The following is a 17,970-nucleotide window of genomic DNA, read 5'->3' as shown; positions in this document are numbered from 1 at the left end:
AATCTTACAGCATTCAACACAGTAAACCCTGATCTCAGAAAAAAAAATCAGTAGAATAAGTCAAGTCAAGTTATTTCTGTTTGTACAGGAATAGTGGTTACCTGTAGCCTTAACAGTAGTAAATGCTAAAATTAAAAAGCCCTGTGGCAGAATTCAAATCAAATTTCTAGTATGCTTAAAAAGTAAAATGTATTTCCTTCCCTGAATTGAGCAGCTGCTGAAGTACACAATGCCCCAAACACTCCTCGTGCAGTGTGAATCATCCCAACACAGAACGTGTGGTTACAGGTGATGATCATGGGGAGGGCTGAGCTGTCTCATCCCAGAGCTATTCCTGTCCTCATCCTAATAAGCAGTCTCCTGGTGGGCAGCCAGGATCACTCAGAAAATTCTTCCAGGCAGGAAGCAGCACCATGTAAGTGCCCATTTGCCTTTGCTCTGCCCCAGCAGCAGGAGTGGCAGCAGCTGGCAGGTTGTTTTGTGGTTTCTGTAAGTCAGCACTGAGGTGATGGCTGTGGTGAGCACCCATTCATTTCCTTGGGCTTGGTTTCATAAACTCAACATGCCAAACAGCTCTTTATGGTCTTGTTGCTCAGCAATTTCTGTTTTTCTCCTAATTCTAGATCATAATGGTATTTTATCCAGCTGATGCTACTATTTTCAAGTAAAATGTTGGTGGTATTACTTTACCACATTTTGATAAACGCTCGAAACTGAATAAGTTCACACTTTTAATTCTTCTTGTATTGACAGTAATCTTTTGCCAGGAGTAAATTAATGTTACTGGTCAAACATGATAAATACGGATTTATTTTCATGAATAACAATGGCATGTCCAGTTTTTATTTCAAATCTATACCTGAGGAATACTAGAAATTGCAAGGAATTAGAGGCAATGAGAGGCAAATAATGATTACAGAACTACTGTCTTTTATGGTATCTGACCTAGAGAGTAACTGTTTACAAGGTGTCTGGAAATACTAACTACACTTTTTTTCACATATAAGCTATCAAATGTCCTTCAGAAGTTCAAGGTGTTAAGTTAAAGTTTCCCTTCAAGACTGTAGGGGAAAAATGCACCTCAGTTAAATGAAGACTGGAAGCTGATACTAATTCTAGAGCTTCTGAGTTATGATATTCTCCCATTTGTGCACAGGAATTTAATCCCTGTCCATAAGGAACTCTATAGAAATCAAACAAAGGACCTCCATCAAACAGCACCATGGGTGACTCCTCATGGACATACAGGCTGAGTGTAAAGGCAGAGTGATCTGAGCCTTCCTGAGCATCCAAGAGCTGAATACATGGAACAGTCCAACTGAAAACCAACAAGACAGTTTGTCACTCATACACGACTTAGCTTTCCATTGTCCTGGCATAGTGCTTGGTATTTTATTGATAAGTACAGGAAAATAAATTTCATCTGAAGATCTAAGAATTAAAACAGAAAAGTACAGGCAAAGAATCAGAAAAGGGAAAGCAACTGAACAGTCAAATATGGCAGTGCTGCTTTTAAAAAGAAGTTTCTTATATTTCTGTTACAATATGCGCCAAATTAAAATTATTACGACTCTAAGCCTAAAGCCTCAGAGAATGTTTATTTTCACTATTGTGTAAAGCACCAGTGATGTACTTGAGACTATACCAGAATTTAAACCAGAAAAGGATAAAGCAAGGTGTATTGAAAGATGCAGGGGAATGCTGTGACTTGGAAATCTTCCTAAAACATATTAAATGAAACACAGAGAGCTTTAAACTGATAGGGTGTTTTCTGTTAATTTCTTAAAAGAAAAGAGTCTCTAAAACCATCTCAGGAAACAGAGACTGCAAACTGCTATGGTGGCAATAGGGAGATTTCTGGAAGACATGGGAAGGAATAAAATAGGCAGGGGAATGTTGCTCTCCAGGCCTGGACATACAGAAGTCATGGTAAAAAATAAGCTCTGAAATGTTAGTAGGATGAAGTTTCATAATAACTGGCACAGGGATGGAAAAGCTTACAAAGAACAGCCTCACATTTTAGCTCCCAGAGTAATTTTTTCTATGTGATTTGGCATAGCTGCAGGGGGAATGGAGAACTGCAGGTGTAGATCAGGCAGAGGAGAGAGATGAGTCAAAGATGACCGCAAGTGGAGAGAGGTCAATTGAAAAGAAGTAAAGAAGGCAGAGCTGGAGGTAATTTAAACTTCAATTCTACAGCAACTAATGACAGAAATAAGAAAAGAAAAGCTGTCTCAGCTACCTTTTCACTTTCAATAGGTAGAAAATCCCAAGGGAAAAGAATCTCACTTAAATTAATATTAGCTATCAAAGTAATAGTTTCAAGACATTAAAACATTTACATCTTCCCTAATTAAAGAGAGGAGGATGCTGTTTGTAAAAGTAGCTTATTCTTAAGTGTTACTTAGGGGTTTTCCCTACAGGGAAATAGTCTCCAATAGCTAATCCAGAACAACTATTCCACAGCTGATCCTCAAGTTTGTGCTCTTCTCCCACAGTCAGTGCCTTTTTATTCCATATTAGAAGTGAGTAAAGAAAAACAAAAAATAAAATTCCAAATACAGAAGCATCTATGCAAGATGTTTGTTCAGAAAAGCTTTTATATTTTAAATTCTGGCTCCAGATCTTTCAGAGTAAGCCCAGATAGGTAAAATTATTAAAATGAAGCTAACAAAACAAATTGGATTCAAATATTCTTAAACAGAAGAAACAAAAATTAAATAATTGAAATGAAAACATCTGCCTATAAATGTAAGCTAGGCAGGTGTTAGGAGGGGGTGAACTTGTAGCTTTGTCCTAACTCATAGCTTACATTCCCACCTGTAGATGGTGTGTTTTAACTTTTCCTTTGAGAAAAATATGAGTCCCTAATTTGACCAATACTCGTAACAAAAATTTAACCACCATCTGGGCATAGTTAATATTTTATGAAAAACATTTGAAAGAGATGCAAATTGTCTATCAGTTAGCATTGCAGACAATGAAAAGAATTGCAACAGACACACATGCAACAGTTACAATTGCTAATTCATATAAGAGTTTTCTAGTGGAAATCTGACACTTCTATTTTCAGTTTCAGCAGCACCAAAGCTATTTCATGATAAAGACCTAATTTCCTGGCTACATTTCCCAGGTTGACAGTTTTGATGTGAAAATAGTAAACAAAGTAAATAAGGTGCTTTTCTGTTAAGTAACAAATCTTTGTTTTGTTTTTACTATTAGAATGGCTGATCTTCCTGTCTTATGTTTTAATCACATCTGTTCTTTATATCTACTCAAATATGCATTTAAGTTGAATAGCTCTTTCTTTAGCAAATTAAAAAAAATCATGGAAAAGACAGTTCATCACTTTACCTCCAATTTGCCATGTGCACAGCCTAACAGCAATAGGTTGGCTCTGTCCCTCTGACAGGAAATAGGAGACCAAGGCCATGCTCCATCACTGGTTGCTGACCACCAGCAAATGACCAGATCTTGCATACAGTTTATTGCCAGGTGACGTTTCATCCTTCTACCTTCTGGTCCAAGTATATCAACATAAGAGATCTGAGGGAAGAAAAAAATGCAGGAAATATTGGAGGCAAAAAAATAGCATAGTAGGAGCAAATGGGAGCATTTACTTTGGATGTGTGAGAAAGAATGTATATACACACAGAGCTTTGCGTACATATATCTTCATAGAGGCTGTCTGTAAACGTGAAAAATATCTCCTCAGACAGAAAGACATGCTCACTCTTTTATCTGTGGGGAGGGGATTGGGATGGAAAGGAATATGAGTTAAGAAGGAATTTACTGCAATGACTCCAATCAATACCAAAATGTACAGTCATGGTTGCTTGACAGCATCGACCTCCACACAGGATTTAAGCTTAGCCATATTAAATGACAAGTTCTGCAAAGCTGACCACGGAGCTAAGGCTAGTGTTTAAGACATAATCAAATATTAAATATATTCTACAGTATTTGAGCAAACATATCTTTCTTCTTCCTCCCCAAATTAAGGAATGGAAACACAAACATCCGCTTTGCAAAAGAACATATACTTTTCTGCATAATGTGGATGAGCTACAGCATCATGCGTAAAGTTTATGCAGCTCTTGAGAATTGTGCCTCTTTCTCAGGAAGGATTTGTGGAATTTATTATTCAAACTCTGTTATTTGGAGCATGGTTATTTGAAAACATGAGCAGTGCACCATCTGGGTGACACATGCCAAGGAAATATAGATTGCACCGCATTTCTGCTTAAGGAATTAATGGAAGGTTGATAGCTAGGGGAAAAAAAAACTATCTTGCCATTGCTGGTCAGCAATAATCGAACCACTTTCTGGGGATTAAGCGCATGGCTAAGCCTACTGGACCAGACACTAGCAAAGGGCAGGGGGTCTTCTTATCAGAGAAATGCTTCTGGAGCCAGTCTCACTACATGACAGATTGCTTTCATATTCCTGTCTGCAAGGCAACAAAGGCTGGCAGTAATGCGATAATGCCAGAGTGCAATGGGTGTTAAGAACCCGTTGCATTTATGTATTGTATTTAGTAAATAATCAGGCTCATCCAAATTGTGATCTCAGCTCTCAACCAAGGCCATTAAAATCAAGGTTAATGCTTTAATAATCCTTTGCTGTTTTTTATATGGTCAAAAAGAACCCTTTTCTATTTGCATGGTCATAATATTATTGACCTCTTCATCCCATGAATACACATAAAAAGGAACTGAAATCAAAGTAATTACCAATGTTGTTCTCTCATGGTAAACATTTAACTCCTTGTTCTGTCTCCTTCAGTAAATTGAAATGGATTAAAAAAAACAGGAAAAACTTGAAAAACGTCAATATTTTTAGAATATCCTGTGTTTTACTGGTCAAAATATTTTCACAGGTAAAGATAAAATATACTCAATAGTTAAGAGGTAGCTGCTGCTTGAATTAGAATAGCTAATTTGGTGACAACACAATTAGGCTGGAAAAGCACAAATACTTCCACAAGTATCGATTAGTCCTGTATTGTAGTGTTAACTCTTCATAACAACCACACATGTCATACTAGCCACAAATCTTTGTTGACCTTTACGTCTTGCATTAGACATGTCACTCTCAAACATGAACTCATGTCACTGTGAAAAGGTAAATAATAATAATAATAATAATAGTTGGTTTTATATTTTGCTGGTCTTTGAGACTGTAGTGATTCATGTAGTAAGTCTTCCTTTTTTTGTTTCAAAGTGCAAATAAAATTCAAGGTGGAATCAATTAGAAAGGAAGAGCATAGGGAGATTATTTCATTAATTTAGGTATGCATTGCATAAAAAACTCGACTTTTGGATAAATATCAAGCTTTGAGGAGGAAAGCATGGTTGACTTGTTCTTATTATTCACAGAACTCTGGCAGTCCAGCACTGCTGCCAATTTTGCCCACCATGAGCCTGGGCACTGAACAATGTGAGGCTGCTTATCATTACAATGATAACACGACAGAAATGTAATTATATCATTACAAACACTTTCCTCATTGTAGAAATGGGACTGTACACCCAAATACTACATTTCTGAAGACCATGCCAAAAGTCACAGGCAGAAATGAAGGTTACAATCAAATTTCCTGAATCTTGGCTCCAGATTTTAATCCTGTGTTAGTTCTATAACAGTGCATGCTACCTCTTTCATTCAATTTCTCTCGAACAAAATCCCAACTCAAAAGAACCTTTTTTTTCCCTAAACCCCCAATATTTGTAATTGTTACGTATTGTTACAAATGATTACAAGTTTGCACAGTTGCAATTCAGGACCACCTTATTTTTCTACTGTGAGTGACATTACTCTATGTCTGTGATCTTCCAGCTTTTGAAGTTTGACCAAAATCAGCCATGAAGAACAGTAAATCAATGCAGAGAGCTGACACAATATTATTGCAGAAGTGAATAATATTTTCTGCAGTCTCACACTGGTGCAATTCTGAAGATAATAAAAATTATATTTAGCTGCCTAACTAGCAAGCCTCACACAAAAGAACATTCAATTAAAAAATGCAAATGCATTTTTTTTGGCTGGTGGAGAAATGTTCCACAGTGATTCCCAGTGATTTTAAGAGAAAGCAAAAGTTAATGTTGAGCATGGAGGTGTGTTGAGAAGCTCAGCTGTGTCAGCAAAGAACTGAACTTAACAACCCTATTAAGGAGTGTAGCAGATACTTCTGGTTTTTCTAAACATTAAATCAGGAGCTGTGGCCCTCACACTTCAATGACAAAGGCAGTTCACCACAGCTTCTTCGTTAAACTTTCGTGCTATTAAGGAAAAAGCCCCACCACACACCAGGCTCGCTCCCAAAGCACAGCCTCAATGAACACCACAGGCCAGGCACAAGGCACAGCATTTTAAAGTAAAGTATGTATCAGCTCAGTTCCCAGTGAACAGTGAACTGTCTCAAATCCACGTTATAGAGGTTGGATCAATCTTGCAAACACAAGCCATTGCTGAAAAGAGGCCCTGAACTGAAACAGCCTGGAAAATGTATTAGATATTAATCCTAGCAGAAAGTATTTCTACCAAGCAAGTTAAAACACATTATGGCAAAACTTAAATTAAACATAACCTTAAAGAGCTTGCCTTGCATCTGCAAGCTCCCTTATGTGAGAAAGTAAATTACTGAGGGGTTGTCAAGGGGAAAATATTTGCTAGCACAAGATTGTTTTCTTTAATGCTTATCCACTCTGAAATAAATACAATCTCTCTCTTTTGCTCACAACATCTTTCTGTGTTTCTTGGGAAAAGGCTTGACCCTTCTTCATTCTTGCAGTGAACTGGATGCAGCCCCTTCCCTACTTCAGCTGTTCAAAGTTAATTGCCTTGGCTGATTATTTTTTCATATTGCTGTAGCACCAAGCACTTCCACCTAAGGAAGTGGTGTCCTGATGCCAAAGTGCTTATGGTTGAAATAAGTTATGTCTACCCAGCCCAACCCATCCACAACACAGTGTCATTCATCTTGAGATGAGCTGGTTTCCACTGGTAAAGCTCAGACAGTTTAAAGCTCAGCTCAGCTCTTCTAGGCTACCTTTCCACTGCTGCTGTCACTGTAGTGAAGATACACTCCCACAAAAAGGGCTGCAAAAATGGAGTATTTCAATCTTCACTGTGTAACTAGTAAATTGAGACACTGAGGCATCAAGTCATTTGCAAGGTCACACACATAGCTGGCCAGTGGTGAGAAACTCAGCTTCCATATCTTGATTCCTTACTCAGTGGCTTAATTCTAAAAGCAACTCTCCCAACAACACCATTATTGTAAATAGTGGGGAAATAAGGATTTTTGCAAAGAATTACAAAAGTCAGATGGGCCTCAGACAGATGACTGAATTATCAGAGCTTCATGTGTTTGTGTCTATCAGCTGAGACACAGTAAGTGACCATGTGTGTTGTCAGCCCACAACACACAAGAGGTAAAACACATTAACTTAAATCTTTTACACTGAGGTTTACCATTTCAGACTCTGCCTCATGCTTGTTAGATGCCAAGAATGTGCCAAGGGTCACTTACTGCTGCTCAATGGACACAAGGTAATCTGTCAAGCAGGGGTAACTCAAATGTGTATCTGAGCCTGAAAATAAACACAGTAGAAATCTGGATCCCTTGGCACAGTATTTTAACTCTTTAACTCTGAATGCCATTCTAATGTTTTTTGACTTTTCAGTAACCGCCATTTTTAGAGTTTGAGCTGCTCTGGTCAATTATATTAAAGTTTGCAATTTATGTGGCTATACAATATCAGTGAATACCAGTGATACATGATGTATAGTTCCTGCAATATTTGCAGTCACCATTGGCAGCTATACCTTAGAGTCCAAACAAGAGAGTTTTTCCAGTCTTTTGTTTACATCAGGAGAATCCATTGTCTTTGTAAACTGAATAAAGCAGAGTTGGTTATGGTCCTCAAATGACAAGATGATGAAATTGTCCGTAAGAACAGCTGAAAAAAAAAACAAATAAAAAATGTCAGCACTGTAATACCTGTCTCTAGGAACAAAACAAAATAGTCAACACTCCACTGCTGCAAAAAGCAATGTTTTTCAAGACAGTGCCTTAAATATTACACTGAAAGCCCTGTAATGTCCTAAAATATATCAATGTGTCATCCTGTCAGGACCTTCTTGGAAATGAGAAATAAAGCCTAAGGAATATTCTGATTACATACACCTGAATAAATTATCTCATACCAAAATGCCACTACATTCAAATATACATTTTATGCCCTTCCACATTAATTGTCATCTCAGCATTCAGCCTTCAGTTTATTTTTTTTGTTATGGTTGCATCCACCAGTATTTTGCAAATGGACCTCATATCACTTTAGCTTGTGTTAAGGGTGATAAATGCAAATGAGTACTCGAGGTGTATCTGGTATTTTGACATTGCAAGGTTCCTGGTGCTGCTGCAGACACCAAGGAGGCTTTTACATGCAGGACAAGGCTTTAGAGGGGTCATAAATTCACTGAAAGCTTCACATGGGGGTACCCAAACAATACAAGTAATCAAGATGGAAAAGACTCCCTTGGAGTCTGGAAAAGCTCCATGGAATCCCCACTGTTACCATAAGGAGGTGCTAGACCAAATTAGTTCAATATAAAAGTGATCAACTAATCTGTCAATGAAAATTACTTAGAAAATTGTATTGAGAATTTTTCCCAAGAGTTACCCAGTTATTCAAGCAGCACCCACAGCTGAAGAGATGTGTGAGTATGAAATGAGTCATTGGGGTAAGTAGTACCAGATCACTCAAGGTCTAAAATGAAGCTGTACTCAGAGTGTAAACTCAGAAACCTCTCCTAAAAGGGAAATGCCAATTAAAGTGGAACCAGACTTAGAAACAAACAAACTACACTCTGTGGAACAACCTCTGAAAAAGAAACTAAAAAAAAAAAAAAAAAAATTATTACTTATATCCCAGATTCTTAAATCTAAATTTTACATATCCTTAAGTAGATTGACAGTTTAGTCTTAAATATAGGCATGGAAAACTAGCTACTCAGCTTTGCTTTTCTTTATTCTGATTTATAACCACTTGCATTTTCCAACAGTCATGTCCTGGCAAAACTCTGAAGAATCTGGTATGCAAATGCTAAAGGGTAGAGTTTAGAGCCAAATAATTGCCTTTGAAATGTAACATTAACACTAACATTTTTGGGGGAAAAAAAAAGGTGATAAAGCATCTGATAAGGTGATTCAGAAGCTATAACTGAGATTCTGCAAACACATGAAAATTGAAAACCACTGAATATGGTATCCTCAATATGCATGCACACAGCTAAAACATTTTGATGTCCTCACAGACACAGTTTCCATTAAAGACGAACTGCAGCACACCTCAGATGCTGATGAAATTTTGCCTATAAATAATACGAATCAGAAGCACTTTCTTAGATGCAAGAGGATTATAAAAACAGTAGTAATCCTGTATTTTTTGCACACAATCTGACCTTTATTCCAAATGTTAAGAGGACATGCTACTCCAAATGAGAATTACAAAATTTCATAATTAATTCTGGCAGACTGTAACCCTTATCCATTTCTACATATACACAATTGCTGAAGAAAGAACTATTATTTTTATACAGGCTTCTTGTGCTAAATGTAGAATTTCTCTTGGCCAGCTTTATAATCACAACCATAATGTGGAGCCAGATTTTGAAAGATGTGCTGTTTCTTTGAATTAAAATTAATTTCCTCTAGGACAACATTATCTCATGTTTCTCATGCAAGGATGGTTCAGTATAAAAATTTGTATTTTGAGCACTATTTGTGTGGGTAACAAAAGCATCTTCTTTTATTGTTCATGAAAATAAAAAACTGCATTGCAATTAAAGTTATTGAGTGGTTTGCTTTTACTGAACAGAGGCAGTTTTATTTCACCTACAGACTTGTCTGTTAGGAAACATGGAGGTTTAAGAGAATCCTGAATATGTGAAAATAAGGACAAAACAGTATATAATGTTATTTATATAATAAATACAGTTCTCCAAATGTAGTAAAACGTATTTCTTGTTTTATTGTTGTTTTAGTTGTAAGCTCATTTAGTTAGTATAGCAGTATTTCCTGAACAAATATTTCTATCACATATTAAACCAAAGTAAGGCATGACCAACATTATTTTTTATTGTTTTTTTAAAGACAAAGTATTCCAAATGATTTCCACACAACTACTTCAATTTAGGAAAAACCTTAGATTCTATGCTTTCCTACTTTTTGTCACATGAAAGTAGGAAATCCTCCCCTCAGTAGCAGAGTGCAAAAAATCACAGATGTAATTAGCAATCCAGTAATTAAGGTGGAGAGTGAAAAAAAGAAGACAAGATAGTAAATGTGTTCTATTCTCTCTGTGTAATTAGTTAATAAAAAGGAGGTCCAGGTTAATTTTTTTTAACAACTAAAGATTCTACAGACATAGTTAAATGTCTGTAGAAAATTAGTATTAATTTTCAAGACTAGAATACCATATATTGATAAGAAAAGATCAGTGACACACAGTATTGGAGTTTCTTGAAACCTAGGCCAATATTCAATAGATGCCTGGGTAGAGAGAAAATTAAATCATTAGAGATCAAACCTGAACTAAATGCATGTTCTTACTAGAAGGATGTAATGTGGGCTTACTCTTAAAAATTTGGAAGGTAGTGCACATGTAATATGGCTCACACCAAAATTTCATACTCCTGCTTCTGCAGAAGCCAAGATACCAGTTGATTTCTCAATGCTATGAGTCATATCATAAAGCTGTGGAAAACAGAGACATTTTTGTAAGTTTTCTTCTGCATTAAATGCAAACTTAATTTTCAGCAGTCAATAGTTAATAACAGTAGGGAAATTCTGGGTGTCAAGAAACTAAATCAGAACACCTCCATGTAACTAGTGTTATCCAGCTTTTTTTCAATAACAACTTTAACAATAACTATCCCATGCAATTATTCAATTGGCTAATGTTTGGTTCTGTCCCATTTTCCCACTTAGGAAATAAACATGACAAGTTCAAATGGCATGCTCACAGTGATTACAGTGTGTAAGAAACGGGACTTTAGAAACCCATGCAGCATTTGACAAGACTGAAAACTTTGATGTTAAATATTATTCTTAAAGTGCTCTTAGTCCTGAGGGTTGTAACTATAGCATTACATGCAATTACTTGTTGTGTTTGCAAGTCCCCAGTGGCAATAATTAGTCTACCTGTTGACATACTGTTTCTCTACTCCATTGTTAATGCAGGCAATTGATTTGCACATGGGTGTAATTACCATCACTGATGGTGTCGGAGATGAGCTTCCCCACCAGGGTCCTGTCAATCACCACCTTCTCCAGCTGCGGCCCAGAAAGGCTTAGGGACACCAAAATACCTGAGTGAAAGAGGAGCTGAATCCAAAGAGTGAGAAAACAAGGCATCAAAAATCATGAATAAAGTGAAACGTTCCAAGGTACATATTAGCAGCCGTCCATTACGTAGTAATCTAATTTTCAAAATTACAAAAATGAATTATCATTGATGTGAGGATGCCTTATAATGGCGTTGAAAGCTTTTTCAATGAAAGAAAGAGATGTAACACAACGCTGAATTATAATGGTACAAAAACTACAATTGCTGTGCACTTAAAGAAGTAGCTAAGTCCCCAAATGTTACATAAAATATACTGAATTTTTTGGTTAAAAACAGAGATGAAAAATTTGTTTTGAAAGAGGGAGGGAATTACACTGATCACTCTATCATCCATAGACCTGATATTTTCAGTATAAAGTAAATGCATAGCCTGCATGTAAAAAATGTAACATAGGTTTTAATATAATCCTATGTTATTATCATAAATTAAAACCAGCACCTTTTTGTTGTTCCTCTTATTTCTGATCATTCATATTTTGTTTAAATAAATAATTGCGCCCTACCACAGAGATAGCTGTGAGCTCCCAATAAATCCATTCACTCAGTGACATAATGTTTTAGATCCCTCTCTTAGAAAGAAAGAATTTAAGCTATTGGACAGGGTTATTTCAGAGTTAATTGAATATTCATGCCTAATTAATTTAAATTAAATGATACATATAATCTCAAAGACTAAGTCACAGTATTTATCAGTTCCTTCTTATGCAATATCTTCTATGACAGAGAGAATGCTCTGTGGGAGGAGTTATGAAAAACATTTATTTTTGCATAATTAAACCATTAGTCATTTTCTGAATGTAACTGCTACAGCACAGGAATTCAGAAAACAGAGCCCATAAAAAGAATTCTCAGTGGAAAGACCTCTGCAGACAAGTCTAGAGGGTCCACCAAAGGCCAGGAATCTGGGACTCCAGCTCTTACTTCTACCTAACAGTAGATTTTTAAAGAAATCCCTGTGCTTTTTAGAAAACTTAACTACTAAAGAAACACTTGTTCTAGCAGGAGAATTTGGCAGAAAAAAATATCCTGTTCATTCTGTGCTGGAGCTGTGAGACAAACATGATACAATCTTTAGAATTTTCATGCAGTAAAATCCACTGGATTGTATAATAAATAAAAAGTATTGGGGACAGCAATTGGGCATGTCCCTTATGCAGTGCTCTGCTGCCAATAATTTAGTTATGGAAATTCTCATTTATACATATTTTGCTATATTACCTCTGAGCTCTCCAAAGAACAGAACAAGCGTGTTTAAACAAATTATTTTCCTGCCCTTGCACCTTTAACCAACATATTTTAAAAATAAATTCTAGTGATGTGTGAAGTAGAAACAAATAAAACCCTCTGATGTGAAATGAATTTCTAAGAACAAATAATTAATTCCCATCCTGCCAAAGTCTAATCATACATTCATTTGATAGATATATATAGTCAATGTTTCAATATTCCCTGTCATGACAGATGTCCTTTAAGGTTTTGTCCTAGTAAAAATGTTAGACACGCTTACACTCATGCAGCTTTTATTACAATCTTTCAAAACTTCAATTTTTCCTTACGTTGAAGTTAGATTAGATAAAATCACAATTTATTTCTAACTTGGTAACATGAAGTCCAGCAAGGTTTGACTACAGTTGACTGTAACTGTCCAAAAAACCTGCTGGAAAAAGTGAGGGTTGAAACCCAGGAGCTACCAAACTGTGATGTAAGCAGCCTGATAGAGGAGAGTAAAACACCCCCAGTCCTTCAGTGTTATGTGCCAACAAGAGGGATGATGCAGTCAGGGTGCAAATTCACTTTATGCCTATGTATTAATTTTCTTGTAATGGCATAAATCACACCTGTTACAGAGCTAGACTAGAAATCAATGAAAACCTCCCCAGTGTTTCATGACAAGACATTCATATAAATATACAAATGTTGTGCTAATGGGTATGCTTTGCTTTACATCTATAAACTAGTTAAAAACCAATGTTAAGGATTTTCAGAACTGTACAGATCTCTGTGATATCACTATGGCATGACAGAATCATAGATAGTACATAAATGTAGTATCATTTCCATTACTTTTATTGTTTCTCCTATTGTGCTCCCTCCTTCTTTCATTTTACAGCAAAACATTCGTTCTTGTTACTTTCCTCAGAACTCTGAGATATATGGGAAATCAAATTGTATTTTAACAAATTTTTGTTACAATAACTTAGTGCAGTTGGTCCATAGGTTTAAGTTCATTCTCTAGGAACTTTTAGAGTCTAAATTGAAAAGGTTAATCAAAGACTTTACACACTATATTGCCATGCAAGGTTAGTATTTCATCCATCTCCCTTTAAAAATGTTTTGGATTAGAACTGAGGTTCTTTAAAAATTATTTCTTAGTTTGCCATGAAGTACAAACAGGCACTTAAAGAGAACAGGTGGAGTCACCACCCCTGGAGGTATTAAAGATGTGTAGATGTAGAACTTATGGGCAAGTTTTAGTGATGAACTTTGGAGCATTAGGTTAACAGCTGGACTCACTCTTAAGGGTCTTCTCAATCCCAAGTAATTCTATGATTCTGTGCTATCTTTCATCAAAAATATTCCATAAAAGAGAAAATATTTATGTGCTCAAATTGAAAACATTATTTCAATTTGCTACATTCTGTGTAGTCTGTGCAAAGACTGTTCCATGACAATAAGATTTAGGTGCTGTTACACCTAAGCTTGCCTAGTTAAACTCATATTTTGGTGGATGGGAGCAGTCCAGTCAGAAGCACGAATGAATATAAAGCAAATAGGGAAGATTGCAAACTTGGCTTGAACAGGGATACACAGTGATCCAACTCCAAAGGATAAATGCTAAGGAATAAAAGCCAATGTAAGAGGCATTATTTATACAAGGCACCACATCATTACATCTAAGAGATATTAAATTAGGGAAAGAAATTCACAATGATGAAACACATCATAAATTTTTCAGATTGTAGTACTGTGATGGGAAAAATAAAATCAGAAGAGCTATCTCCAGAGTTTAAACTGTCACAAGGTGTTCCTAAATAAAATATGAAAGCATGACTTCATACCTATTGGAAGATTAAGGCAGAAACTTTGTACTTGAATGTAGTCTGTGTAAAAAGTTTGGGCACCTGGTTATTCTCCATACTGGGAAGGAAGGGCCACTTAATTTCTCTGTTATGGAGGAATTGAATGTGGAGACTTTGATAGAAAGGATTATGTATTTTATATGCCAAAAATTGCTCTCCACTGAGCAAGAAAAGCATAAGCAGCAGAGGATACTCAAGGGAAGACTTAACCCTTCCCTTCTCCAATAGCAAAGTGCTCTAATATGTATTTGAGATAGTTTTTATTAAGCAAAGGACTTAAGTGCAGGTTCATGACTTACAGACTTTAGTACAACTTAAGCATCTACTTAAGTAGATCTCTTTATCCTCAGAAGCCTGAGCTCTTGACTCCTCATTCATGCAGTTCAGCTGCTTATCAGCTCTTCTACCTAAAAAGATACCTGTGGAGCAAAGCCAGGATTTGCTTCTATCTGATTAAAATTGGAAGAGAAGGAAAATATGCCTGTAAAAAATATTGCTGCAAACTGTTTTCCCTTAGAGAGCCCAACTGACAAAGGAATATGCAAAAGGAGAAGAGATTTGCAAAGCACTTCTTGTTCAAGCAGGTTCCCAGGGTTTTTCCCCACCTCTTCATTCCAGATTGCTTTCTTAGCCACCCCACCATAATTACTGTGTTGCATGCCTTATTACAGATGAAGTTATTGTTGTTACATGTTACTGTTTCACAATAATCAATGCATTTGTACTTCTAGCTCCAAATATCTAAAACCACACAACACATTAATGGTTGTGATCAAAAGCAACCAAAAGAATTTAATATGAGGGCAGTGTTCCTCTTAGTAATTGGGGATGGGCACTGGCTTCTCATGTATTCTAGACAGAATGTCTTGGTTTTGATATCAAATGTGCTACGTCACCATGTGCCTTGCTAAATCAGTTTGCTAATAGGCATTGTGCTGACAGAACAAGCAAGAAAATATTGCTGTGGAGCTCAATTCAGAATCCAGTTCTAAGTATGTTGACGATGGCAACAGAAAAACGATTTATACACATATGTATATTGCAACAAAAATACAACTAAATAAAATCAAAACAATTTAGCAAAGTAGACATAAATCTTTTTCATTAGCAGGTAACAGATATGATTCATAGCTAGTGCTTGGCTTTTATACAATAAACTGTATAACAATGTTGGCATGTGCTTAATTCAACATCATAATGCAAATAGTAAAACTAAAAAAAATTTGGAAATCAAATGTTTCAGCTAGATCTCATTTATTTTTATTGCTTTATATTGTAAAACCAAACCTTAAGCAATGGCATCATTTCATAGGAAGATTTCATGATTTTGTGGCAAAACTTAAAAGCATTCCAAAGAATTAGAGAAGGAGACAAAGACAAGAAGCAGCCAGATCAGAGCTGAGTAAACTCAACAATACTGATAAAATTAATTCCTTAGGTTATTACTCCTTGGCAGGGAAAGCTGAAGAGCACAGTGGCATCTTATTGTAAAGACTTCTTGTCTTTTTCCTGTCATCCTTCTTTTATGGTTTATTTATTTTCCTTTGACATCAGCTAACTGAAGATTACAGGATTATTTCAGCAACTCAATACAGGTCATCAGAGTTGGGGATCAGAAGTACCATACAGAAATGGTGTGGGTTCAGACCCAATTGGAACAGAGCTAAAGAGAAGACCTCAGTCCTTTAGGACTCAACCAAGCTCTTTTAAATATGAGAGCAAGCTCCTTGACAAAAATCCCTGTACTTTCTAGGTTATGTTTACATGAACTGGCACATCATCTATTTCAGATGCTCCAAGTAGTGGTGGAATGTATACTTAGGACTGCAAAAATAAAGGACACTGGGGTTTTTTTTGGCAATGGACAAGAAAGTAAATACAAAACTTCTTTTACACTGATTGCACACCAAAAAAAAAAAAATACAAAAGAAAAAAAAATGTAATATAGCATAAAATGAAATACTAGCCAGCATTATGGTCATTCTAGACAAACTCATATAGAAAAGCCAACTTTGAGAAACACACTCATGCAATGGACAAGATAATCTGCAGGCAAAACAACTGGATTTCTCATTGGGGCATTTGCATGGAGTCTAATTGGTCATTTGCACATGAACAGTTAACATGACTGCACACTCAATTTTGGCAGATGCACATTTAAAATTACAGCCCCCAATTTTTGCCTGTGGGCCACTTCTAAGATGGAAGTGCTGGAGGAAGAGTGAGGGATTAGAAATAGTGGTACATTGTATATTTAGGCTACAAAAGGCACACTGGCAGCAGCCTTATGATTGTTTTGCACAAAATCTGAGAGAAATCACACTACTCTTTTAAAGCATAGTCTTGCTTTCATTGCATCACCTTTCAGTTTTCATTCCATTTGTCTTGCTCAAGGTACAGCAGCCATTGAGTTTCTGGATGGCACATTGTTATTGCAATACAAAGGGAACTGCTTCTGGTTCAGTTACAGGTATGGCAGATTCAAATATAAATAACATTTAATCAAAAATGGGAAAATGTGGTTGTTGAATTAAATATTTTAATTTCTATAAAGTTTGTTTGACCTTGTATTGCTACTAAAAACAAGGAAAAACAGATACTATAATTAAAACCATATGATCAAATTTAGGCCCAAACATTGAAATTATGAAAATCAGGGTAATTTCCTATGTGTTCTTCAAGCTGTTTGTCTGACACATTGCTTTAACTCTCCAAAGTTAATGCAAATACGGACTCTTCCCACTAGCTCTGGTATTCATCCAAAAAAAGGCTGTGAATACACCAGTGTTATGCCACAGATGACATCATTGCGTGGTAAGCACTCTCTGCTGAAACAGTTAATTAGTATTCTACTTAGAATTAAAAATAAATATACAACATCTTCTCCAGAAGCTTCACAACATTTGCATCAAAGAGGGACAGTTCAATTATTGCTGCCAAATGCTCAAAGACAGATGAGCAGCAGAAAAACAAACCATCTGACATCAAAATTGATAGAAGACAGCTTTTCTGTTCTAGACTCATCCAAATGATTAATTTTTCTCTATTTATTTTCATTTGTTGGAGGTCTTTTATTTTCAGGAAGACAGAAAGTGGAATAACACAATTGTTTTGGCAAAACACTCTAACCCTTGTTGGAGATTTCAATAATCAGTCACTATTAAACAAAAACATTTTGTTTTGTGATTGAGAAACCAAAAGCAGAATTTAAGGACAGAGAAATTATTATGATTTTTATCTGTAACTCTCACTCTGGTTATGTTATAACCTGTACCATCACTTATACTCTGGCCATAGAAGCCATCTGAAAAACACCCCAAATACTCAATTTATTAAACTACTCCTTTATATGGTTCAATACCTAATACACCAAGATGAAAACACCCATCTCATTTATTTCCCATCTCATAGAAGAAATAAGTTACATTGCATTTGTCTCGTTCATGTTGATGTAAGCCTGAAATAACTTAGAG

General features: G+C 36.0%; 1 protein-coding gene across 6 annotated transcripts in view; it reads right to left on the bottom strand.

The window, feature by feature from the left end:
* Positions 1 to 17,970, bottom strand: part of WDPCP (WD repeat containing planar cell polarity effector) — a 147,637-nt gene that overhangs the window by 77,654 nt on the left and 52,013 nt on the right. For 3 of the 6 annotated variants that reach the window (XM_064709248.1, XM_064709250.1, XM_064709249.1), the window contains 3 exons: positions 11,281 to 11,395; positions 7,831 to 7,964; positions 3,355 to 3,546 (listed from right to left, as the gene is read on the bottom strand). In XM_064709248.1, the coding sequence (XP_064565318.1) occupies positions 3,355 to 3,546; positions 7,831 to 7,964; positions 11,281 to 11,395 (441 nt within the window). Of the gene's footprint in view, positions 1 to 3,354; positions 3,547 to 7,830; positions 7,965 to 10,645; positions 10,724 to 11,280; positions 11,396 to 17,970 lie in introns of those variants that run through there. The other 3 variants (XM_064709252.1, XM_064709253.1, XM_064709251.1) reach the window with 2 other exon arrangements.

Source organism: Zonotrichia leucophrys, chromosome 3 (assembly GCF_028769735.1).
Source record: "Zonotrichia leucophrys gambelii isolate GWCS_2022_RI chromosome 3, RI_Zleu_2.0, whole genome shotgun sequence".
Classification (NCBI taxonomy): domain Eukaryota; kingdom Metazoa; phylum Chordata; class Aves; order Passeriformes; family Passerellidae; genus Zonotrichia; species Zonotrichia leucophrys.
This window is presented reverse-complemented; position numbering and strand designations above follow the sequence as displayed.